Below are 27,076 nucleotides of genomic sequence, written 5' to 3'. Positions count from 1 at the left end.
CCAAAGACAAGCCTGCTCCCCTTGATCTAGCAGTGGCTTACTGCACAACTGTATAGCTTTTCTCCGTTTGGTGGGTCTCAGAAAACATGCCAGGAAGCCTTGATGCAAATGCCTCTTCACCAAACACAAATAAGGCTTAAACAGATGGGAGCTGGAGTGGTAGTGGCTAAGTTTTAAAAAGAACTCCATTTAGTTCCAAAAACAAGTTACACTCCTTTAAGAAAATAACACCTGAAACAGAACACTTGCCAGTGCAGTCCATTCACACATTTGGCTGCCAGTTAGGTGTAGAAAAATCAAGCGGATTGCTTAAGTAAGTCAGTGAATCACCTGAGCAATTTGAGCCATAATTTCATGGGTTTTGATTTTTACCTCAAATGTTGTCCTTTCATTGAGCTTGCTTTTTGTTCATTGAAAAAAAATAGGTAGCCAATGAGTAAAAGCAATGTTTTCAAGGCTGTTTGATAATTATGTTGGAATGTACTTAGACATTCTAAGACTTAAAATTTCAGACTTAAATGTACACACTTGAAGAAACTACCCAGTCTTTGGGCAGTTCCAAGAAAGAAAGAAAGAAAGAAAGAAAGAAAGAAAGAAAGAAAGAAAGAAAGAAAGAAAGAAAGAACCCAGAGAAGGTCTTGAAAGGGATAACTATATGATGCTTGAGATGGTCTATGCTCTGGTAATTTTTGTTCATGCTTTTGAGTAGCAGGTTGGGCAAAAAATAGTAAAAAAAACAAAGGTATTGATTAGTCTCACTGAAAGCCAAAATAGAGCCATTCAAGTATTCTGAACTCAGACCTTCCTGTTGCATGTGTGAGGTATCTGTTTTGATACAGGTGACACAGCTTGAAATCCAGTTCATGTAACTTGGTGCTTAGACAATAAAATTCACAAGTATAACACATCGAGTCAGTAACAAAAAATCTGCTTATTCAGTTGTTGATGACGCTGTTGATCGATCACTTTCACCAGGTTATCAAATTTATCCATGTGAAATTGAGACCCAGGAATAAGATGCTGCTAGATTCAATTCTGCGTGAACCTTTGGAGTAATTTAGCATGGTTCTTGCAGGTCTTTCAAGGATGTGGACAGCCTAAACCAGCTCCAGCTTTAAGATCCTCCCGCTCTGTTCCGGATACCTTTAATACCCGCTTTCGACCCTATAATCCTGAGGAAAGACCAACAACAGCTGCTGGTACAAGTTTGGACAGGCTGGTAAGTAATAACTGTGGTAAAGTGATCTCAATTGTTATGAAAAGGAATGGATTTTATTTTGAAAGTTGACCTTCTCCACACTCTTAGATGCTCATACCTGTTGCATGACACCACCAGATAAAAATGTCTAACAGTACAATGAACAGCTATTTCACTCTGAAAAGAAGGAATGGCAAAATAGTTGAATTATTTGGGCAGTGAAAAACTAACAATACTGGAAGTAACAATGATCTTTCCTGCAGACCACTAGAACAGCGTAAGTATATGTCATGTGTGACCCTTCAAAGCATTTCCCTTGGGAAAGCTTTTCTCTCCTTTTCCTTCAGAATGACTTATTCTTGAGTGAGGTGCCACACAATGGTAGGAAAAGTTTGTGTTAGTTGGGGAAGTTTTGTAGGCCAGAGACTTAAATATTGCTTATTCTTGAGGTAAGTGGTTCAGTGAATCTACCTAAAATGTTAGAAAAACAACCTACCTCAGATATTCATTTAAATCTTAAATAAAGGACATAAAAAGCTAGCTTTTCAAAGTGTGGACCTATAAAACAATTCTGACCAGGGTGTCTTTATTCATTATAGCAGTTTTCTAATTTTACAAATTGCAAATCATTAAAAAATATAGGGAGGAAAGAATTCTGGTCAGCTAGAACTTAACAGATAATTAATCTTTTCTCATTCGCCTCTTAATCTTGGTTATGTATGTGGCTTCACCATATGGCTATACATGGCCAAAGCAGCTGGCTAGTAACGACAAAACCTTGCTCACATGATGTGAACAATTATCACCCAACAAAACAAATGTTTTCTTAAAAACTAGGGATGTTGCAGAATTATGCTGAAAAAGTACCTGCTTGCTTACTCAACACTCTTCCTAGAACCGGATGAATCTACTGAGCTCTGGCCTAACAGAATGTGAGAATGGCCTTTTGAGGCTCACAAGTGCACTATAGCCATATGCCATCCTTCCCCATGTTGTCCTTTGCACTTCTGACTATGGGGGTGGAAAGGAGAAGCACATGGGGGTATGGGTGCTCAGCCTTACTTCCAGTGAGGCAGTAGGGCATGTAGGATGAGGAGAACCATCCTTCCAACACCAGTGCCATTGTTGCTTACCTGGATGGCAATGGACGGGTCAAGATGGCAGCAAGGTCAGGACCACTGGCTTAGTAGCAGTGGTACCCCCAGCTGTAATGGTTATATGCTCGTGTGTAAGTTGCCGCCACTCCTGGCTAGGTTGCCTGGTTAAACCTTTTCCTGGCTGGACAGCCCTTCACTTTGTGGCTGTTTCAGTCGCTGGCAGAATCCGTCAGTGGGCGTTTCTTGAACTTCTTCCAGCAAAGAAGTTCTTTGACGCCAAGTCTACGCCTACTTTCCCTGCGCGGAAGTCTTCTGCGCAGGGTGGGTGCGGGTAGCGGAGGACCTGTGATCTCCCCGCTGGTCTCCGGCGAAGAGTCCTGGAGCCCCCTCGCTGATTCCCCCCACCCGCCCCCCTTTATCCTTGGTGTTACACTGATTTCCTTCCCCAGTCGATGAGTTTCCTCTCTCCCTGCTGGGCCCTTCTCTGGCATTGCTTGGGAGCCTTGCCTCCACTACTGGCTCCGATGTCAGTTCCCTGACACCAGCATATGAACTTCTCCTGCAATGAGATGTAAATCCCCATTCACATTCCAGTACAACATGTCACATATAAATAGTAGCACTGGATTGACTTTGCCCTTCCTGTCGTCTCCCTGCACGTGCTTTGTGGCATAGGAGCCAACTCCTAGTGGTTGAGGTCCCTTCAGCCGCCCCCTAATAAAATATTTGAGGAGACTGGAGGGCCCCAAAGTTGACATGCATTGACATTCAGATGAGGGGGTACCGCATTTAGTGATCGATTATGCAGGGCGGGGCTTACGTAGGTCCCCACAATATTTTATTCAAGTTGGCACTCCTGATTGGTGGTGTTTGCTGTTGCTGAATGTGGTGTTATCAAAGACGAGGGGAGTTCCCCAATGTCACTGCCCCAGATATATCAGGTTAGAAACCTTTGGGGAATGTCATGAAACATTTTTGGATAGGTAGAAAGACCCACGTTTGCCCCAGATTTCTATGAGTAGGATACTACAAAGTCAAGACCAAATCTGAAGCTTGCCACCTTTCATGACACCTTTCATGGCATTCCTAATAAAAACACGGTCACATTTCGGATGCTTACAGGTAATTATATAAGATATGCATGTGTAGTTTCCATTTCATTTAGAAAACTCCCTGCTGCTTACATGGATTTCTCAGGAGTTTCCAGTTGTCTATCATCCAGATAAGGAGCTCTCAGCTGTCTTACATCTAGGCCCTGATCAGGTCCATGCCTGCTTAGTTTCAACAATACTTATAGCATAAGGTGCTCTCAGCTCCTTCACTGTCAGTTCTGATTATGTAACTGAGTAGGGATGCTACATATCTCTATTCCCTACATTGTTTTCAGTGAAATGTGCCTCTTTGTACCCACATTCTGACCCAACTCTTTGAGAACAGATTGCTGGATGTAATAGGAACAACTACTATAAATGACAATCGCTTTTTTTAGTTCACTTTTTATGCTATCCTTTTCTGATGCTTAACAGAATTAAACCACTCTGTTCTGTCCAACAGAATGACAGACACCCAAGACACAATATTAAAATACTAAAAATATTGCCTGCTATTTGGTCCACTTCACTCACATTTCATGCCATTTCAGAGAAGCAGGAAGAAGATAGACTGGGATCACCTGACTGTAAACCAGCAAGAGTTTCTGACTCCCAATACAATTGCCCCCCAAATCCCCAGAACATTCTTTTCTCCTTTCCCCGTCTGAAATTAAGACAGCTTGTGAGGAAATCAGAGTAGATTTGCATGTGAGCTAATTTTTGGTATTGATAACAAATCTGTGGACTGAGCAAGTATTTACCTTGTCCTACAATTCTATGTCAGCTTTCCTGTTTTGCACATGGGTCCAGTTAGTAGACCTCAGACTTCTTTTAGGGCAGAGAGTAGATCTGCCAAGCCTACAATTTGACTCCATCCTTCCCTTTCTTTGGGTCTCTCTTGGGTTTTCCCTGCAATAGGCTGCTGCTACTCAACCAACCACATCTTCCCTGGGCCCTGTTAAACTTTTACTACCCTATTAAAATATTGCTGGGCTCCATTGACCCAGCTTGCCTCCCTGCAATATCACCTTTCAAGCCTCTCTTCATGTGCTACAGAAATGCAATACATCATAAGAACTACTTTCCATAGAATTCTGCAATAAGAAAAGTCCTCATGTCTCCAAATGAAGAATCACAAGTGGTCACCTAGTGGAAAGACCGCTCCAGGCATCCAGTGTTAAAGGATTGTAATAATAATAATAATAATAATAATAATAATAATAATAATAATAATAATATTTATTGTCATTGCCCCCTCTCAGGGACAACGAAATTACTTGGCTGCTCCATCCACCCAGATAGGGCACTCCACTCAAAATCAGAACAACTATAAAAACACTAATTAAAACAATATAATATAATACAGCAAGGAAGATTAGATGACTTTCAAAGTCCAGGTTTCCCATTCAGGGCTGAGATTGCTCTGGAGAAGAAGCTGTTCTTGAGACGGCTCATTCTTGTCATCATCGTCCTGTATCTCCGTCCCGACGGCAGGAGCTCAAAGAGACAGTGACCAGGATGCGATGGATCTTTTACTATGTCCAGTGCCTTCCTATGGCACCTTGTCGCATAAATCTGCTCTAAGGTGGAGAGTGGGCAGCCAACAATGCTCTCTGCTGCCTTAACAACTCTGCACAACGCCATCCTGTCCTGGGTAGTACAGCTTCCGTACCACACACACAAGCCATAAGTGAGCACGCTCTCAATGGCACAGTGATAGAAGGCAAGCAGCAGTTTCTGTGGAAGATGGTTTTTCCTTAGGATTCTTAAAAAGTACAGTCTCTGCTGTGCCTTCTTCACAAGCCCCCTTGTGTTGACACTCCAGGACAGATCCTCTTGTAATTCAATACCCAAAAATCTGAACGTTGTTACCCTCTCCACACAGACCCCAAATTGTGATTTTCCCTTGTATGGAAGAGAGTCCTTCTCACTGCCTAGCTATTTTTTTTTGAAGCATGTTGCTTGTGGTAGGTACTGTCAGAAAGGGATGCGGGTGGCACTGTGGTCTAAAAACCACTGAGCCTTTTGGGCTTGCAGATTGGAAGGTTGGCAGTTTGAATCCCCGCAATGGGGTGAGCTCCCATTGCTCTCTCCCAGCTCCTACCAACCTAGCAGTTCGAAAACACACCAGTGCAATTAGGTACTGCTGCGGCAGGAAGGTAAACGGCATTTCTGTGCACTCTGACTTCTGTCACAGTGTTCCGTTGCATCAGAAGTGTTTTAGTTCCCAGACATTTCACTATCTATTGATCCCTGTGCCACTTTATTTCTCACTGCCACCACCCAGGCCCTACCTGGTACAATGCTGAGTCCAGTCAGGGTTAAATTGGAACATAAACTTTTGTTTATTTATTGCAGTTTAACAAGCATGTGGTTTCATAAACGGTATCGGTCAATTACAGTCAGGGGGTGCCTATCCAGACCTATAACTTCTGCTACCTGCTCTCACTCACTAAACCACCTCTCAGATATTTACTTGTCTTCCTAGCCCCTAACTGTTCCTGACTCAGCTTATTTCACTATGCTAACTCAACCTACCCACAAACTCTATCCCAATTCACTCCCACTCCAACCAACCACCCAACTCCCAACAAACTCCTCCCAGAGCTGGTTTTATAGACCCTCTGACTCCACCCCCCGGGTCCTGATTGGGTAACCTGTTTAACTATTTCACCTCCAGCACTCTCATATGTTAACGTCACAGCCACATGACCCGGAAAGCTGTCTGTGGACAAACACCAGCTCCCTTGGCCTGAAAGCGAGATGAGCGCCGCAACCCCACAGTCACCTTTGACTAGACTTAACCATCCAGGGGTCCTTTAGCTTTTTTCCTGTCAGAAAGCTGAGAGATGGGAATCCAAGAGACTCTGTCTAGGGGATCTATGCCTATTTACTTGGAAGAAATACCCCCAGATAGTTCATTCCAGCCCTGCACAGGAAAGCAGCAAGGAAAAAGACTATTATAGCACTAGCAGAAGCCAGCAGATCAGGGACGCTCAAACTGTGACCTTCCTTATGGTCACTCCAGCTCCTGTCAGCCTCAGCCATCATGACGAATAGTCAGGGATTATGGGAAAGGCAGGCCAACAACCTCTGGAGAACAACAGTTTCCTCCTCCCAGATTTACTGGCTGCTGCTACTAGCAAACTAATCTCCACGATACGAACTCCAAATGGCAAATCTATGCTGCAGATTTAAAACATTCCCACAAATTTGCCATGCATCTCACTAGTCATAATATATTACTCTTAAGATGAAATGGCGAGAACAGCTTTTCAACGGAGAAATCCGTTTCTGTCCATGAGAAAATTGAACGCGCCCAAAACTGAAACAAGTAATCCTGAGCTTGTCAAATTAAAGTGCAATCACTTCAACTCCCAATTAACTTTACAATACACTCATTTTTACAGCTCCTCTCATAATTAAATAAGCACTTATTGTTGTTAAGTGTCCATATGCATAATGCATCTTCGCTCGCTAAACTTTAATTAAGGAATTCATGTTTCAACGAGTTGGGACACAAAACTTATTTCACAACTACATTGAACATATGAATCAGTGTTCTTGTTATCAATGCCTTCAACCATCGGGTACTTTTCTTTTGTCCCCTCAGACCAAAAAAAAAAGTTTTTTGACACTCACTTCTTCTCAAAAATGACTCTTTACGTGCAAAATATAAAAGTGATGCTGTTATGTGTGCTACATAAAAGCAGCTCTTGACTTTCATTGTGAAAGTCTGCATATTTTACCCTCTATCTTTTTTTACTGTTTTCTAACTCTGCAGCCTATTCAAAGAGTTTCAACAGACAAAGCTGCAATAACATTTTATTACAAATGTACAAATATGAAAGGGATTCGTAACACTTACATGTTTTAGCTATCGGTATACATTTACACTTAAAAAAAAATATCAGAAGAAGCATGTTGCTGGGGTTATCGGTTGTCACGCAAAATCATTTTGAGAATTAAAAATATAGAATCACAGAGGTGGAGAAGTCTTGAGGCCATAATAATAATAATAATAATAATAATTTATTATTTATACCCCGCCCATCTGGCTGAGTTTCCCCAGCTACTCTGGGCGGCTCCCAATCAGTGTTAAAAACAGTATAGCACATCAAGTACAACCCCCTGCTTAATGCAGAAAATTCAGTGCCAGAGCATCTGGTCTCTTCTGAGAGAGGAAGAGTGGGTTATGAATTTAACAAAATCAATCATTCAATCAATCAATCCCCAAGATATGGCTGTATAGCCTCTGGTCGAGATCTCTAGATTATTTTTTGCTGGTGCTACTACTACAGCTACTACTACTATTATTATTATACCGCCTTTCATTTCAAAAATAAATACCAGGGTGGCTCACAAACAAATAAAACCAATAGTAAAATGACAATAATAAAACTAATTAAAAACACAGCTGCTGTAGTTAAAATACATAGTAAAACGGCTACATTAAAGCATCCACAATTAACATATGTAGGATAAACAAGCCAATTAGGGGAATGCTTTCAAGAAATGTTTTCAAGAGCCGGCGGAATGCCAATGCTGATGGGGCTTCCGGTTTTTCATCAGGGTAGGGATTCCACAGCACTGCTGCTATCAGTGAAAAAGGCCCATCTATCTATCTATTACCTATCTGTCTACACCTGCACACACATATTCAAATTTGAATGTGTGAAAACAACAAACCTCTTGATCTTTTACAAGACTTGCAATATAATGGATGCAGTAATGTCCATGATTAACAAATCTTTCAGACTTCTAAGCTTAGAAGCACATAGGTGGCCACTGTTCAGTCAGTTGAGAAAACCCTTCTCCCTCCCTCTAATTGGGGACATGGAATTTTCAATTTGAGGTGGATAAATTAAAGTAGGGCTACAAGTTTTTTATTCTTATTGTGGATTAGGAGCATTCTTAGAGTGGGGCAATGGCAAAATAATGATAATGGTGGTTATGAATATAATACTGTTGAATACATCTGAAATCCTGGGCTTTCAAACACACACACACACACATATATATATATATATATATATATATATATATATATATATATATATATAATCTCCTTCCGGAATGTGTCTTTACTGGTGAAGTAATGAACATCTGGCAGCTCTAATACAGAAGTCTAATCTTTCCAATCAACTTGGCAGAAAATGGGTAGAAGAATAAGCTCCCAGGTCCATAGGGTCTGACTTTTCAATTTGATAAATCTAGGAAAATTGTGCTTATCCACACTTAGCCAATACGGATACAGGTGTGCATCTGAATGTGCAGTTCTAATCATACCGTAGTGTTAATTTCATCCCATGGAACTGACTTCAAGTGCCTAAGGATGCTTCCACGTCAGTACTTAATACATTAAGAATAGGGAACCCATGGCAAAATGATGTTGTACTACAACTCCTATAAACCCTAATGGGACTCAGGCACCACAATGGATGGGGCTGGTAGGAATCTGCGTCCAAAAACATCTGGAGAGCCACCAATTCCCCAACTCATTGGGGGAGCATTGGGGCCATTAAGTTGGATCCACACATAGACTTAGAGGAGGCTCACTGATTGTAGTGTTAATTAGTCCCATTGACTTTAATGGTTCTACTCATTAAATAAAACTTCCTGGAGTCTTAATCAAGGGCAGAAAATGCAACTAGCACAGTACAGTAGTATTTATTTTACACAGCGAATTTCTTCTATTCATCCCCTGCCCCCTTTCATTTACAACCATAAATAAGCTGTAAAATGATTTGCCATGTCCCCACCGGAGACATTTTCTTTAAAAAAGAAAAGAAAACCCTTTAAAGATGGGTTTATTCTTCATTCTACAATAGGAATAGGTATTTTTAAATGTGAAAAACACTATTGTATAGACCAAGTGCAATATCTTCTTTGTGTATTTTACCAGGCAGGAGTCAGCTTAACCACTGTAAATTCATAAGACGGGCTGACAAAATGGGGGATAAGTGACGGCTTGAAGCTGTGCTACTTACCAGCAGCTTGACTCCAGGATCATTTTAGAACAACTCATGTCTGTCTTTCCTAAGGATTTGCAGGAGCTATATTGGGCGGCTGGTCCTAGGTGTCTGAAAGGCAAGCAAATCTCAGCATAAATAAGGCAATCTGCTCTATGCATTCCCATTAACTTGCAGCGACAAATTTAGCTTTGTGTGACTCTGCCAGATTCTTTTCTGCATTTCTGCAAAAACAGCAGGCACATAACCAAGCTCCCCGCTTAGCCATATGCTACAGCTAATGGTTATTTCTTCCCCCCACTCTCCCTGGGTAGCTTATGAATGGGAAAGCCATGTGTCGCTATTCATCTTTATTTATTTATTTTAGGTATATATTTATAGGACTTGTAAACTGAGCCTTCATCCCCAAATGGATTTCGGAGCAGTGCAGTAGACATTTAAAATCTTTAATAATAATAATAATAATAATAATAATAATAATAATAATAATAATAATACAAAGCCAATGTTAAACATCAATATCATAAAAGTGAGAGGAATAAAACCAGTCAACCAGCTGAAAATATAATAATTTAAAGTTAGGCAAATAGAAAGGTGCCAAAAGGAACAAATTGTCGGCACCAGGATTGCCAAGTGGGCATTCCAAAGCTGGGATGCTACCACAGAGAAAGCGCTCTTTTCTACATATGTATAACACACTTCTCAAATAACTGGAACATGGGAAAGTGCCTCCTCTGGTTATCTTAATGCATGGCCAGCTTGATATGGGAGGAGGTGCTCCTTCAGATATTTGGGGCCCAAGCTCTTTAAGGCCCAAACCAGCACCTTGACATTGAACAGGAAGCAAGTATGGTTCCCTCAGAACGGATGTGGTTTGGCTCCATCAAGAAAAACCATCTGGGATTCTGTACAAGTTGAAGATTTCAAACCGCAGCCCCACATATCGCACATTATAATAATTCAACCTGGAGATTACCAGAGAATGGTTTACTGTAGCCAGGCTATCCTTATCCAGGAAAGGTCACCACTGACAATGCTGGACCAAGCTATTTATCTGCTCCTTTGCAGGAGTGTAACCCCATCCAGAAAAGTTAACACAGCAACTTTCCAGACCAGGAAACTATCGACCCACAGTGCTTGTCTCCTCAAGATTCAGCTTCAAATTACTGGTCCTCATCAAGTCCAGATAGTAATTCAGTACCACCATAGCCTTACCTGACTTTGATGACAAAGTGAAATAGGGTTAGGTGTCATCTAGATACGAATGACATCTCCCTCCAACTTTGTAAGGCACCTCACTCAGCAATTTCATTTCAGGTTTCATTTAGTTGTCATGATCAAATGAGCAATCTTCTAGAATCCACAAAGAATGTCCTCTGTGCTTTCGAGACTTCAGGAATCAAGAAGCTCAAACATCAAAGTCCCAGTAGTGCCCACTTCCAAAACCTTCACAAATCACAGTGAATAGACCAAGCCCCGAATCTCCCAGATTAATATTTAGACATTCAGTGCAGCTGGTCCCAGGGCGCAGCATAATCCAAAAAGCTGAACCTAATCAAGTCTCGATCTGGTCCATAAATGAATGGGAGACCACTTGAGAATTCTAAGTCTGCCACCTTGCCCTTCATTGTGAAAGAAAGATGGGGTATAAATGTCACACTAATGATTGTGATTTCATCTTTGAGTAGCAGCACAGGACAATCTGAACTGGTTCCAACTGGTGAGAAAGAAAGAGACAGACAGAGAGTTACCTGAAGCAGAACAAAACAACAAAACAATTGATTGCAACTAAGCCAGAATAGGACCAAAATAAACGCAAGGGCTTTGGAAGAAAACTGCCTTTGAGGCCTCCCTGATCATATACGGCCAAATTGTTTTATATTGATTTATCATAACACACTCCAATACCAGGCAGCATGGAGTGGTTAAAATGAAGTGAGAGACACCCCTGCCATCATCAAAACATCAGTCTTTGTCAGAATGTCACCTTTTAAAGAGAAGAGAGAGTGCAAAATGGTCACCTGTGTTTATGGTGCACAAAAGTTCAGAAACCCTGATGTATCTTCACTGCAGTCTGAGTTTCTAAAAGTGCATGCATCTAATAATTTGCTGCCCCAATTTTATTTCCATTAAGGTCTTAAGCAGGAAGTGTCTGATATTATTATTGTGGAAATATGCCCCTTTCTGTTTAGCAGGAGAGACTTTGATAACTTTGGTAGGAACTGGGGATGGGTGAGTGGTGGGACACAGAGATTAATGGCAGGGGGAGAAAAATTATGAATTCTGCTATTACATTCCTGAGAGTTTGTATTCTGAAGTTTTTAGCATTAGCCCTATAGAAAAGTTAAAACATGCACTCAATTAAAAATAGAACAAAATAAAAGCTAAATGTGAGACAGAGGTGGTTTGGGGCTAATTGGATATGTGTATATTGTCAGCCATAATTAAATAAGTCCCATTCACAGTGGTTTGCTAATACTGATACACTATCTTCTTTGCAGCTGTCTTCTGTCTATAACCTAACACTTTGTCTTGAATTATTTTCTTTTCTTTTCTCTTTCTTTTGCTTCCCAGAGGACTATCTGGAGGACAATGCAACATGGTGTAAGCTCTGGTATTCTTATTCTTGACTTTCATATCCATTCGCCTGTTTCTGATTTTGCTGTGCAAACTCCATCTAGTATCATCTGTGTCACGTTCCCTTGGCTTTCCTGCAAAATGAATTCATTTCCAGTTTTCAGAAATCTCAGTGTTTGGAACGGGTGATTTGGGTTCTTTTCATCACCCCTCATTTCCCAGAGTGGCTTTCATCTAAGTCAGTGTTTCCCAAACTTCTAATGACTGAAATAATGTGTTGTTTTTTTCTTCTGCCTTAAAATTCAAATGACACACCAGTCATACAGCTGTACCGATTTCCTTTTAGATTGCGTTGTTACTCCTCTTGAGCACCCACCTAAATGCAATGCCATCCAAACAATTGGGTTAATGGCTTTAAAAAAATAAATTGTGGACAAGGAGCCTCTGAATCTGATCGGGACTCTGGTGTGGGGAATAGGGGGGACTTTAACCCTTTGGCCACTGCAGTGGTTGCAAATCTCCCTGTATGGAATTTCCTTTTTCCAAAGCCATTTGTGTAATTGCTCATCTCGTTTGGCCCTCAGGTGTCTCCATCCTCTGCATGAATCTGCATTTGCTTCAATCCATTCTAACTGTTGCAGACTCTACTCTTTAAATGATCTGGAAAGGCCTTCATGAAGTAAAACTTAGTTTCAGCAAGGCCCCAGAGTAAAATTTCATATTTTAGGATAGTGGGTAGATAGTTCAATTGGAGAAATACAAGATTCAGTAAACTTCAAAGGTACATGCCCTCCCACAAGCTACATTTAATTTATTGTAAAAAGGGAGGGAAATAATAGAAATATATCTTATGTTATTTTTAATGCATCAAAAAAAAAAAACCTATAGCAATGGAATCAACACGGTACTTATTTCACAATGGGATTTGTACCTTTGACTTGCATACCTAGTGCACAAGCTCATTTAATTTATTGTTTGTAGCAATTGTTTCTCTGTTCGTACAACCAGTGTTTATTTCTGAGCTGGACGGGGGGCGGAATAGGTCGTGGTAAGAATGAAGGCTGAAATACAGGCAATTTCTTACTTTCCATAAGGACTCAATCAGCGAATGCCAGAGCAAGATATTCATACATTTATTTATGTGTCATGTACTTCTGAAAAGTGATTTCACAGCTCCTGTGCTACCTTTTCCTGACTACTGCTTTTCCTGTTTTACCAAGGGTTGTGGAATAGAATCTATCCATCTCATAGTCTGGGCGCCACCCAGAAAAACATAGTATATTCTCTGGTTAGGCTTATGCAGTCAAGCAACTTTCATAACAGGAAAGTCCAAGGGGGAACTAGGGCGGTGCTTAATTTCAAAAACTGGTTTAGTTGATGTCAGACTCCAGAACTTCTTACAGTTGCTTGGTGGGTCAGGGAACAGCTATGACGAGGAATTCCTTAATGTCATCCACTTAAGCTGGCCATTTCTCTAACTGTTGCATCACCAAGCCAGGAGGAAGGGCATTGTGTTTGAAGGAGGGATGAATTTGAGTCAGCTGCCTGGGGCACACCAGCACACTTGTCTCAATAGAATACATTTAATCAGTCTGCAGTCACCATAATCCTCCAGCCAGATTTCATTTACAGTTAGCTGGTGTATTGCAATGTAGCAAAAAAAAAAAAAAAAAAAAAAAGGAGGATTTTTCTCTAGCATCGCCGCTTAAAACTGCAGACATACAGTATGTCTGAGTCAGGAAGTATATTAATACTCTAAATATACAATTTGTCTCTCAAGCATTCACAGAATATAAAGTAGAATAAATTCATATTTAATGAATGCAAATGACATCGAGTATCTTTAACACCACGGGACGGATACAGCCTTTTCCGCAATTCTTCTTCATGGGTATATGTAGATGTGAATACGGAATACTTAGATGTGACAACAGAATATGTTAAAGGGGCAAGACCTTGCATGGTCTCAGTCACACCTCCAAGTCAGAAAATAACAGGTTGAAAACAAGCCAATGATGTAAACGTGCCAATATTTTCACACTGCTGGGTTGCTAAGCTGCTGCAGGTGCCATTTCCTCATGCATAAAATGGAACATCTCGTGGATGAGATCACAACAGAGGATCTGATCTCAGTCAAAGCATACAGTTTCCATCTAGCAACCTCCGCCTGCCTGTCTGTTCTCTCTGTAAGAGACAATGATGGAGTTGAACGCCTTTAGAAATGTTCTTCATAAAAGGGAGCCCCTGTGGTCATCCTTAATCAGGGGTGTAGCACATCTTCTTGAATGTGAAGAGTGATCCCTAACCTTAATCATGTTCTTCCCTGCAACATAATCTCTCACTGTGTTATTCCAGAGGAAAACTGAAGTTGATAGAACACAGTTTGCCCATTCAAATGAGCCGTGGGCAAATGTGGGGTTTCAATCCTGGCCTCCCAAACAGAAGAACAAGATTGGCCAACTAGAATTCCAGCTACTTTTGTCAGAAGGCTACTTTGACTGGGAGCAGAGCCGTCTTTCCCATTGGGTTTACTGGTGCATTGCGCCAGGGCGCCGGCCTCTCAGGGCACCCCAGCGAGTGGGGGAGCTGTGCGGCTTTGCTGGCAGCCTCCCCTTTCCCTCCTGCATGCCTGCCAGCTGTGCCCTGTCAACCATATGACCGGCAAGCAGGCAACTTCCTTCCCAAGCCCCTGCAGGAGGAGAGCGATCCCTGCAGAGGCTTGGGAAAAGGTTGACAACTCTGGGAAATGGGGCGTGGGGCGCCGGAGGGATCTTTGCACCACCGTGCCAGATATGCTTAAGACGGCCCTGACTGGGAGGTAGGAAGTGGTGAGCCACCTACAGTTCTCCTCACCTCACATTCTCTGCCACAGCTGCCACTCTCTTGTCAGAAATCACACTGCAGCATTATGCGCTAACTGCAGTTTCTGGACCAAGGCCAAAGCAATGTCATTGGAATTCTACTCAGTATTGATCCAGAGTAGATTCCAATGTATCGTTAGCAGAGTAAAAACTTAAACACATTGCAGGATTCCCAAACAGTGGACCAGATGCAATTAATATTTCATCCAGCAGAGCTTTACTGCTACTGAAGGCAAAATGAGCGTAATGATCACAAATCCGATACATTCAGGATTGGCACTGTCCATAAGAAATCCAGTTGCAGCAGACTTAACTTAAACTTGCAATAACTTATAATGCGTCTAAAACTTAGCACTAAGCATACAGAACACCACACTAGAAGGAAAGGAGATAGAAAGAGAAAGCAAATGAAACCCAGGCTCCTCCTAGCCTGTTATAGTCAGTATGACCTTGACAGAAAGAGATAAGAGAACCATTTAAACCAGCTGTACTCAGCTTCTCTGAAGGAATAACCCAAACACCATGAACCATCTGCTTGTTTCTTTCGCACAGAGAAACTTCCAGAAGCTTCCAGAACCCTCTTGAATTAATTAGAACAGGAAAGATCTCTACACATCAGATCAATACTTTCTGTACTAAGAAATGCAAACTGACAAGGAAGCCCCACGGAGAGTTCATTATAGTAAACCAGTCTTGAAATCACCAGTGCCTGGACCACTGTGGTCTACAATTGGCCTCAGCAGGTTAAAAACAACAAGAAGAAGAAGACTTGATTTGAAGCATGAGGGCAAGGGATTCAGAAACCCATTTCCCTTTGTGCCTGATAACTACCTCAAATTGTAGATTTGGTGGCACCAGGTCCAGTGTCTGAAATAAACAACAATCACAGAGGTTCGTGTGATGCCCAGTTCCTCCATAAGAGAACGTCTCACAGATGAAGGCTGAACATTACCCTTATTTCCAAAGATTCTGAAAACTGCAGACAGCAGTGTTAAAAGTCGAGCTGAATCCTGCAAGAGAAAGTTTACCCGTTTGATATCAATGGAGAAGGATGACCCAGCAATACTAGATTAGATGCTGGATGGTTTTTTTCTCCCACTCATAGCTTATTACTAGATTCAGTTGACAAGGAGTTAGATAACAATGGCTTTCGAAATCTTGCAGAGACATGCATGCACGCACACCTTTTTAAACTGCAGTATTATTCCAAAAAGCAGCCAACTACGTTCACATTATTCTAATTCTGATGCTTTGCTGCTGTTTAGCATATGAAGGTGCTGAACTACTTCACCACAACGCTACTTAAATTCTGATGTTTCATAAGAACCGCTGTCCAAAAGAAACTGGTCGTTCAGCTGGCGATTTTTAGCAATATTCTACTGTAAAAACAGCCATGAATCTCTGGAGCTAGGTTTCCTCGCAGCCTTCTTCTTTGGTGAAAGAAAAAAATTGCTGATCGTAAAATAACTCCTCTCTAAATCTCTTTCCGTAAAGGAACCTGTTACTCCCGGTTTAGTTCTCTTCGGTTCTGGTAGGTTTTCAGTTCAGTAATAGTAATTATAAAGAATGAATACATGAAGCAACTGAATAGACTGCCCAACATTGAGGAAACTTGAGCCTTTGAAAACAAAAGCTATGGTGACAATTGACCTTTTCTGTAAAATGGTAACAAGGGGAAAGGCTCTCCCCTAAGGTATTCAGTAAATTTTCGTGCATACAGTACCCCATCTGCGTTCTGAAGTCCTCCCCAGGGAGGACTGTACCACCTTTTTTCCTCAATGTCTGAACTGGCTTCACAATTCTTATTGTTGGTTTAGTATGGGCATAGCAAATGTTTCAGAATTCTGCTTTTATTTAACCTCATTCTAGATCAGCAAAATTGGAGGCAGTGACTTCCCTCCGACAGAGGGAAAGCAGGGAATGACACTGGCGACTCACACTCGGTTGGGAATGTAAATCTCATTTGACAACGCTGATGTAGTGTGTGTCGAAATCATTCCAGGAAAAAGTCACTTGAGAACCGGGGTGAATATGATAAGTGAAATTAAATCTCTTTGCTGCAGTCTGAATTTATCGCAGACAAAGAAGGCCAGAGCTGCAAATGGAAAACCCCGGTTCATCTATCCTCTTGATACTAGTTCTCCCAAACCATTTTCAGCTTTTTGGTTTTAACAGATGCACTGCTTGAGTAGTCATAACAGAAATGCGCTGCGGAAGGTTTTGCCTTTGACAGACACAGTCATAACAGGAAGTTGGTTTACAGCAAATGAAAAGTGATTTCCCAAGCCAAACATATAGCCCCTAATACATTTCTCTTTGGCTCGTAATGGACATTTGACACTTTATGGACTTCTAGGGATGTTACTAGTGCTTAGAGAAAAAAGTCAGATACTAAAACTAAAGGGATTTATTTACTTTTGCCGCGAGACTTGTTCTCTCCGTGAACTTTCAGGCAAGCCCCAAATGGTGAGCAATGGTACTGAACTCATGAAGATGGCCAGAGAGAGTGAAGTGGAATCTGCACACACATTTTTTAAAAAATGTTGTGAAAATGCTTTTTTTAAAAAACGTTTTGAAAAAATGTATTGAATTTGCCATAGCTCGCCATCGCCCTCTACTTGTACTGTCACACTCTACAACACGTTACAAAAAGGTTTTATTTGCAGCTGTGTAGCTGAGTCCAGAGAGGGACGCGGGTAGCGCTGTGGGTTAAACCACAGAGCCTAGGACTTGCCGATCAGAAGGTCGGTGGTTCGAATCCGTGCGATGGGGTGAGCTCCCGTTGCTCGGTCCCTGCTCCTGCCAACCTAGCAGTTCGAAAGCACATCAAAGTGCAAGTAGATAAATGGTACCGCTGCGGCGGGAAGGTAAACGGTGTTTCTGTGCACTGCTCTGGTTCGCCAGAAGCGGCTTAGTCATGCTGGCCACATGACGCGGAAGCTGTACGCCGGCTCCCTTGGCCAATAAAGTGAGATGAGTGCCACAATGCCAGAGTCGGCCATGACTGGACCTAATGGTCAGGGGTCCCTTTACCCTTTTCTTTAGCTGAGTCCAGAGTTCTTCCCCAGCCATTTGAAGATGTCTAGCATTGAATAGAGATGCTATTGCATTGTTCACACCACACCTTTCTCTCCACACTTGCAGAGCTGGCTCTGGGTTTTTGTGTAGGTCTTTTCCCCTCACATCCTCACATCACAGTGGCTTGCACCCACTGTGCCTGGGTGGAATGAAACTTACTCCTATCCTCTCCTCTCTCCTTCCCAGAGCCAAAACCGCCATCTAACACAAGGAAGAAGAGCACTGTTAGTGGCAGAAAGGGGTGAACAAGTGGCAGGAGGAGGAGGAGCAGAAGCTGGTATAGCTACTCAGCCACCTGTCTGTCCTCTCTAAGCATAGTCCTCACCTGGGCTTAGCAAAGCAGTGTTCTCTGTCAATCATTCAGTCAGTCAGTCATTCAAAGACATTGCACCCCATCACTTGGCCAGAGTGGCTGAATTAATGAAAATAGCACAGACTTTGCCCTCAAGCTTACAGTTTAACAAGACAACTCACAAAAGGAAGAAACAGGAAGGGAAGGGGCAATAAGCAAACTCAGGGATTGTGGATGGTACATAGTTCTTATAATGATCAGCTAAGCAGATGTAGCCAGGAGATGTTTACTTGAGAGGATGAGACCTTGGCCTTCTGGGGCCTAACTGGAATATGCCAGTTTCTTGTCACTCTGATTGTGGCAGTGACATCATGGGAGACCATTACCTCCAGATCAGATGGTCCTGCCATGGTTGCTTATAGGGCAATTGATTTGGTGAGCCAGTTGATTCTGAAATGGCCCAGCCCTCGTAATGTGGGCATTGACTGTCTGCTGCTTCCAGCTGCCTAGAGAAATAAAATGGTACCTCTGGTTATGAACTTAATTCGTTCCGGAGGTCCATTCTTAACCTGAAACTGTTCTTAACCTGAGGTACCACTTTAGCTAATGGGGCCTCCCGCTGCCGCTGCGCGATTTCAGTTCTCATCCTGAAGCAAAGTTCTTAACCCGAAGTACTACTTCCGGGTTAGCGGAGTCTGTAACCTGAAGTGTTTGTAACCTGAGGTGTTTGTAACCCGAGGTACCACTGTAACTGTATTTTCCATTGTGGCATCTGCTTCAGTACTGCTAGCAGAAAGTAGTAGTAATAATAATAATAATAATAATAATAATAATAATAATAATAATAATTTATTATTTGTACCCCGCCCATCTGGCTGGGTTTCCCCAGCCACTCTGGGCAGCTTCCAACAAAGATGAAAGATACACTAAAATGTCACATATTAAAAACTTCCCTGAACAGGGCTGCTTTCAGATGTCTTCTGAATGTCAGGTAGATGTTTATCGCTTTGACATCTGATGGGAGGGCGTTCCACTACCCTTCAGATCCTTTCACTACTTTTCAGATATACTGAAAGTAGTGAAAAGGTGTGGCTTCTCATTGTCCTTCTTCTTAAACCCACATGTATGTTTTACAGGAGGTGATAGCAGGATCTCAGTACTGGGAGAGACGTTTTATACATGCTCAGATATCCGTAGACTTTTGGCATTGCTTCCCTGAACCCGGATTCTCCATTTGCAGCCATCATTGAGAACTAGACCCATTTTGATGTATACTGAGAGAAAGCCAACCTGGTTCAGAGTCATCTTCCCCACTTGTGATGTCTTTCATATGATTCTGAGAATGAAGAAGCATGATTTGTCATTGTACAGAAATCTATAGGCATGCGGTTATGTCCCAGCTTGTAGCTTATGGCACTGATCGCAAAAAGAGGAGCCTTGGGGTCAGCCAGATGTTCAACTAACTCTGGTGTTAACTGAAGTACTGGGAACTGTGATTTTTGCACACCACACATGACTGCTCCTGGGCTGAATCTGGTGTACAGATACTCCTGTACAAGCCCTATTTGAATCAGTAGATTTGACTGTGCAAAACTGATGACAAGACTGCATTCCTAAGTGCCTTTGGTCGAAAACTGCAGAAAGTCAAATGCAAAGTTTCTCACTTGAGTAAGAGCTAGCAGCCTTTGTTTGAAAACTGCAAAAAGCCAAATGCAAAGGCTCTCACTTGAGTGAAAGCTGGCGGCTCTCTATAAATAAAACATTCAAGATGGATAGGTAATATTTCCTGTATGCAGATTGCCGTTTTATGTCAGTGTATTTGGCAACAGTCTATGTGAAAGCCACCCGTTTAAGATAGATGATGTCTGACTTAAGCCTTAAATATCCATGATATTAAAATCTGGTTAGTATATCCTGTGCAACAATTTATGCAAAGTCACTTGCTTAAGGAATAAGGATGTGGTGTTTTAATTAGAGTCAAGTGACAAGGCAAAAGAGTGGTCCTTGCCTTGTGCTATTTTCGGAGCAGATTTGTAAGACGGTGATCTGGAACTGACATCCATCCCCTTAAACCCACCTCTGTTTTCTGTTTCAGTCTGTAGCAGACACTATCTGTATGTTAAGGGGATAGTAAACAGCCAGTGCATCTCTCTCCCTTTCAAATTCCCTTGATTAAAATGGGACAGTTAAGGATGTGCATCTGTCACAAGAGACTAGGGCCCTGCGGGACCTGACATCTTTCCGCAGGGCCTGCAAGACAGGGTTGTTCCACCAGGCCTTTGGTCAGGGCGCAGCCCGACCCCCTCCTCTGGCAACCTGCACAGAATTTTGCTTAACGGTTGCCATCAATTTGATTTTAATTAATTTTTATAATGAAATGTTTTTAAAATGCAGGATTATTTGATTGTTTGATTATTTGATTGTTGTTAGCCGCCCTGAGCCCGGCTTCGGCTGGGGAGGGCGGGATATAAATAAAAATTATTATTATTATTATTATTATTATTATTATTATTATTATTATTATCATCATCATCATCATCATCATCTCACCCACTGATTTCAGGTTTGGCTAGATTGTCTGTAGCCATGGTGGACAGAAACTTTGCTTTTGAAAGGTTTTTTAATCAAAAAAAGCCCCAGATATTTAACATTTTCTGAAAGAGTCAGCACATTTTATGCTAGTAAATTGCATTTCACCTAGGGCAGTTGTGGCACTGAAATTTCTAGGCCCTGGGATTCCACTGGCATATATAAAATTGGCAGGAAAGCAAGCATATAAAGGATAATGAAGAAAATGCATTTATTGCTGTCATTTAAATGTCATTCTGCTTTAGACAATATATTTATAGCAATGAGGCATTCTGATGTTTCATATTGTAAGCGTTGCTCCTTTTATGACTTCCATGTCATGTTTGCTTAGTAAAACCAATTTTTCTGCTCCGCTCAGTTTTATAGGGTCAGCCTAGTCTGAGAAAATCAAATCTCCCTGCCTCTCTTTCATACATCATCATTTGGAATCACCAATGATTCCCATTCAGGAACCAGCACTTGTTTTCAGCTACAATATTCTGTTTATTGCAGGGTTGTGGTTTGTGAAGGAGAAAGGAGTTTGGGCTAATTCTCCCACCCCTCGTTGGCTGGGTGGGTAGGGAACAGGCAAGGTAAAAGGCTCGTGCCTGCATAACGACAAGTTTATTTCATTGAATTCACATTCCGTAAGGAAGTAAATCCTCATATTGGGCTTGGAGAAGGAAAACAGGTCTGTTCTGAGCAAGAGCAGAAGGAGCATGAAATAGTAGAGCGGCATGACCGGGCAGCTGTGACACCAAAACACTTCTGTGGCATAGCACCCCCATCACCAGCCTGCTCCCCAACCTGCCTTCAAAACTGACAACCCTAAACTAGGGTTACCAGATGTCCCTGGTTCCCAGGGACAGTCCCCGGATTTGCAAATCTGTCCCTGGACAAATTCTGTCCCTGGAATGTCCCCAGATTTGCAAATCTCATAGAATCATAGAGTTGGAAGAGACCACAAGGGCCATCGAGTCCAACCCCCTGCCAAGCAGGAAACACCATCAGAGCACTCCTGACATTTGGTTGTCAAGCCTCTGCTTAAAGACCTCCAAAGAAGGAGACTCCACCACACTCCTGGGCAGCAAATTCCACTGTCGAACAGCTCTTACTGTCAGGAAGTTCTTCCTAATGTTTAGGTGGAATCTTCTTTCTTGTAGTTTGGATCCATTGCTCCGTGTCCGCTTCTCTGGAGCAGCAGAAAACAACCTTTCTCCCTCCTCCATGTGACATCCTTTTATATATTTGAACATGGCTATCATATCACCCCTTAACCTCCTCTTCTCCAGGCTAAACATGCCCAGCTCCCTTAGCCGTTCCTCATAAGGCATCGTTTCCAGGCCTTTGACCATTTTGGTTGCCCTCCTCTGGACACCTTCCAGTTTGTCAGTGTCCTTCTTGAACTGTGGTGCCCAGAACTGGACACAGTACTCCAGGTGAGGTCTGACCAGAGCAGAATACAGTGGCACTATTACTTCCCTTGATCTAGATGCTATACTCCTATTGATGCAGCCCAGAATTGCATTGGCTTTTTTAGCTGCCGTGTCACACTGTTGGCTCATGTCAAGTTTGTGGTCAACCAAGACTCCTAGATCCTTTTCACATGTACTGCTCTCAAGCCAGGTGTCACCCATCTTGTATTTGTGCCTCTCATTTTTTTTGCCCAAGTGCAATACTTTACATTTCTCCCTGTTAAAATTCATCTTGTTTGTTTTGGCCCAGTTCTCTAATCTGTCAAGGTCATTTTGAAGTGTGACCCTGTCCTCTGGGTTGGGAAACCTTCCCCGGGAAATGTGGCAGCGGCAGCCTCAGCAGCCCAGAGCCAGGCTGGTAGCGCAGTTGGCTCTGGCTGGCTTCAGGAGCTGCTCACTGCTCGCTGCTGTGGAGCCCGCCATTTTTCCTTGCTGGAAGTCCCCATATGATCATATGGGGACTTCCGGCGAGGAAAAATGGTGGGCGCCACGGCAGCGAGCAGCTCCTGAAGCCAGCCAGAGCCAACTGTGCTACCAGGCTGGCGTTGGGCGTCTGACTGCCGCTGCCACCGCCACTGCCGAAGGGGAATCGGGGACGTCCGGTGGTACAGATCTCCTGCCCCCTTCCCCCTTTGTTTTGACTGATCGCTGGAGGCTCAGGAGTTGTGGGCAGGTGGCCGTTGCTCAGTTTTTTAAAAACTCTGCACATTTATGTTTCACAGGGTGGGAAAGAAGGGCTTTGCACCTTTACACAATATTCATGTGTGCTTGGGCCCAGGGTCTTTTGCCTCACCATCCCTACTACTGACTCCGTGTTGCTACTCAGCTTCAAAAAAAAAAAAAAGTGTCCACGTATTCATTGAAAAAACTGGTAACCATACCCTAAACCCATTGCTGAGTTGCCTTTGTGTCTTTTTACACCAAGTGAATTTCACATGTATGCCACCAAGATATCTATGGTGCTAGCATGTGAGCTCGCTGTTTTTGTGAGAAGACCACAACTAGAGATAGGGGAGACATTCAGTTCAGTTCACATTCGAAAGTGAACTTGTATAATGTGCCCTTCCCAAAACAATAAGTGAAGTGAAGCCCTAGCATCCTTCAAAATTCATATGATCTTTTATGTCTGTATTTTAAACCAATGATTATTTTTTTAAAAAATTCATGCTTTTCTGAATTTTGCAATGTAGTTTTCCAAACAAATTTGCACTGAAATGCCATTACATTTTCATACCTTCTCAGTGTCCCTGTTTTCCAGGCATAGTCCCAGATTTACAGAAGCTGCCCCAGTTTCTGGTTTGATCCCAGAATGTCCCACTTTTCCTTAGGACATCCCTATTTTCATTGGAGAAATATTGAAGGGTATGGAGTTATGTGACCCCCAAGCCAAGGGGATAAGTAACTATGTAACCTTCAGAAGACTTCTGAAAGCAGCCCTGTATAGAGAAGTCTTATTATGTTTTTGTACATGTTGGAAGCTGCCCAGAGTGCCTGGGGCAACCCAGTCAGATGGGCTGGGTATAAATAATAAAATAATTTTTAGTAGTGGTATTATTGAATAGGACAGCATCATACAACATGTCAATCAGGATCTACTTGTAGATCATGTGATTGTTTATCATCAATCTCTGTCGATCTCTCTCTCTCTCTGAAGGAGGAAACGCAAATGGGCATGAGGTGGGTGGAAGCATACACAGATGGAGAGACCGAATGAGAGAGAGAAGCCCTGTGTGTGGGCTCCTCGAGAGAAGGGACTGGTTTGGAGAGAGAGAGAGAGAGAGAGAGAGAGAGAGAGAGAGAAAGAAAGAGAGAGAGGGACATTCCAAGATCCAAGGATCCAGTTCTCAAAGAGAGGAGTACCTTGCTCCCCTCCCCATTGTAAACCAACAAGCTCTCTCACTGAGTGCAACGAGACTTACTCTTGAGTAAACATGCATGAGGGAGTTGGGGACCCTTTGTGGCTGCTGCCAACCCTGCCCACATAGGGAGCTGTGTGTGTGCAGCCCTGCAGACTGGCTCCTCAGAGAGAGAAAGGGCTGGTTTTGGTTTACTCGAAAGGAAGGAGTGGATCCAGGGGAAAGGGCTTCTACAGGTTTCGTCCAGTTCTTAAGGTGGTGCTTGAAGGCTGTCAACTCTGCAGTTGAGTTTACGCAATTTCTGTTTCGAACTATGGGGGAAACCGCTGTGGATGACATGTGCTCCTGACTCATTTGAAAAACAGCGAGAGTCCTGGGGTACTTTAAAGACTTAACACATTTATTATGGCATGAGCTTTGGTGAAGAACAATCTGTGCATCATGTTCTGAATAAGTAGGAACCTGTCCTCAATGTTATTTTCTTACATTACAAGTATTCGAAGTATGTATTTTTAAAAAAATATATTGATTTATGATTAACTTTTCAGGTTTTATGGAAGCGACTGTCATTTGTTATTATTTTTATCATAAGCTCAGCCAAACATAATATGTTTAAGTTGAAGAATGACAATAGGAGAGTGTGGGAGATCACTGCCAGTTTTTTATATGCAATGGTAGATCTCAGGCTACTTTATAGCTGTCAACTTTTCCCTATTCTTGCGAGGAATCTTATTCAGAATAAGGGAATTTCCCTTAAAAAAGGGAAACATTGACAGCTATGGGCTACTTGTGTTTGGACATACCTGGAATAGGACCATAGCTGTCAGCTTTTCCCTTTTCTTGTGAGGAATCCTATTCGGAATAAGGGAATTTCCCTTAAAAAGGGGGGAAATGTTGACAGCTAGGAATAGGACATTGGAGAAAAGTTGGAGGGAATGCATTTTCATGAGGACTGGTGTGGAAATCTAGAGCACTGAATTTAAGACTGGAAAAAGGAGAAACTGAAGTTGAGAGAATCACCCACCCCAATCTCCAATTTAGCAGGCAACTGGAGGCCCCTATAGTGAGTTTCCAAGCGAGGCAAAATCCCAGTGAGCCCAAAATTGCCTCATGGGGGCACTGCAATTGTTGATCCTTAGTGTACATGTTTCAAAACAGTTTGCGTGAGAAAAGGTTAGACATCATTTAAACTTGGTTTTAGAACCACAATGATGCTCTTTAGAAAAGTTCTTGGCTTCTTCCCAGCATGAAGTTTTCACCAAAGAGGATAGTTGTTCCATAATAATGACCTGTGTGCGGGGGTGGAGAGTGTAGGATCTGGAAAATATAAAAATGGGAACATCGCCTACACCTTTTCTCACAAATTTAATCAAAAATAATGAAGCACAGCAACAGGATTACTGCTAAATATTAATTTTTTTTACTGTTGGTTTCCTATCCCTCAGATCAGTATTCCCCAAAAGTAAGAAATGAGGCTGGTTCGTTATTTTTAGCAGCTGCAGTCAATTTGTAACCTCAGGTAAATCGCTATCTCATGCAGTGTAAGAAATCAATCTACCTTTTCATTGAGCCAAGCTTCTTTCTCTTCATAAGCCTGCTCTGAACTAGCCTCACAGACAAAAAAGCAGGAGCTCTGAGACCTCAGCTGTCTTGATAATGCCACAGGCTGGCATCTATGCAGCTCAGATAGCTGAGACTGGATTCTTACTTAAAAATTTACCAAGCCACCATAGCCTCTGCAGAAATGAAATAATCAGAAACGGTATACGGCTGAAGAGCAAAGTAAGAAAACAAAATAACCAAAAACACACTGAAAACTAGCCACAGTTAAGACTCCTTCAGGCTTTCAGCCTGCATACACCAAAGCTAAAACCTAACCTCCAACATTTCTCCTATGAAAATTGGGATGTCCTATTCCATAATAATAATAATAATAATAATAATAATAATAATAATAATAATAATAATGTTATTATTTATACCCCACCCATCTGACTTGGTTGCCCCAGCTACTCAGGGCAGCTTCCAACGTATATTTAAAGCATTTTAAAACATTAAACATTTTTTAAGAATGTCCCTTTCCAGGGCTGGCTTCAGATGTCTTCTGAAGGTTGTGTTGTATAGTTGCTTATCAACTTGGCTTGGGGGTTGCATAACTCCATACCTTCCAACATTTCTCCGATGAAAAAACATATTAAGGAAAAATGGGACAGAAACCGATACGTCTTCTATAAATCCGGGACTGTCCCTTCAAAATAGGGACACTTGGAGGGTTTGTGAATTTGCCAGTACAGCTGCATTACCACTGCAGTTTATTACATTTCCCCCAACATTTCCCAAACTGTTAATTTCCACATTACATTTGAGATTCCACATGCCGCATAAGCCGCTTCCAGAAAAAAAATGAAATGTAGTGCATGCTTAGCATTCATTTCCATGTTATTTGATTCCCGGGGGGGGTCATTTCCAGCCTCCACGGGAAATTGTGGGAGTAAAATAACAAAATTTGGGGCATACTGCTCTTTTCATGAAGGAATTATGGAGGACAGAAGAAGCGCACATGCACAAAAAGGGTGGGGAGCAGTGGCGTTGTTCAAGGTGTTTATTGTGTCATACCACACCCAGTACCGGATTTATGCATCAGCTAAACAAGCTATAGCTTAGGGCCCCACTCTCTTGGAGGCCCCCAAAAAAATTAAAGGAAAAAAACCTGAATGTACATTTCCAAAATATAAGATAAAAAGATAAAAGATAATAAGATAAAAAATATATATAATAAAACCTACATGCAGCAAATGGCTTTAGATACCTATTAGGTGCATAAATTACCATATAGCTAGCATATATTCAACACAAAAAAGAGCAACAATTTGTTGCTTGTGTAGGTCCCTAGGCCACCCCTCAAATAACTTCACACATAACACGTAATTTAGTTTTGGTTTTTGGGCACTATTTTGGCCACAACTTTATTAAAATACAAAATCAGTGAGTGGTTGTTTAGACATTGGTTA

At 42.1% G+C, this 27,076-nt stretch overlaps 1 protein-coding gene across 2 annotated transcripts in view; it reads left to right on the top strand.

Moving 5' to 3' along the window:
• Nucleotides 1–27,076, top strand: part of GPC6 (glypican 6) — a 787,401-nt gene that overhangs the window by 736,015 nt on the left and 24,310 nt on the right. Inside the window, exons 6-7 of one of the 2 annotated variants that reach the window (XM_081908217.1) lie at nucleotides 1,076–1,219; nucleotides 11,933–11,962. In XM_081908217.1, the coding sequence (XP_081764343.1) occupies nucleotides 1,076–1,219; nucleotides 11,933–11,962 (174 nt within the window). The remainder of the gene's footprint in view (nucleotides 1–1,075; nucleotides 1,220–11,932; nucleotides 11,963–27,076) is intronic. The other variant, XM_081908218.1, reaches the window with a different exon arrangement.

This window comes from Podarcis melisellensis (assembly GCF_964234715.1).
Source record: "Podarcis melisellensis genome assembly, chromosome: 4".
In the NCBI taxonomy this organism is placed as follows: Eukaryota; Metazoa; Chordata; class Lepidosauria; order Squamata; family Lacertidae; genus Podarcis; species Podarcis melisellensis.
This window is presented reverse-complemented; position numbering and strand designations above follow the sequence as displayed.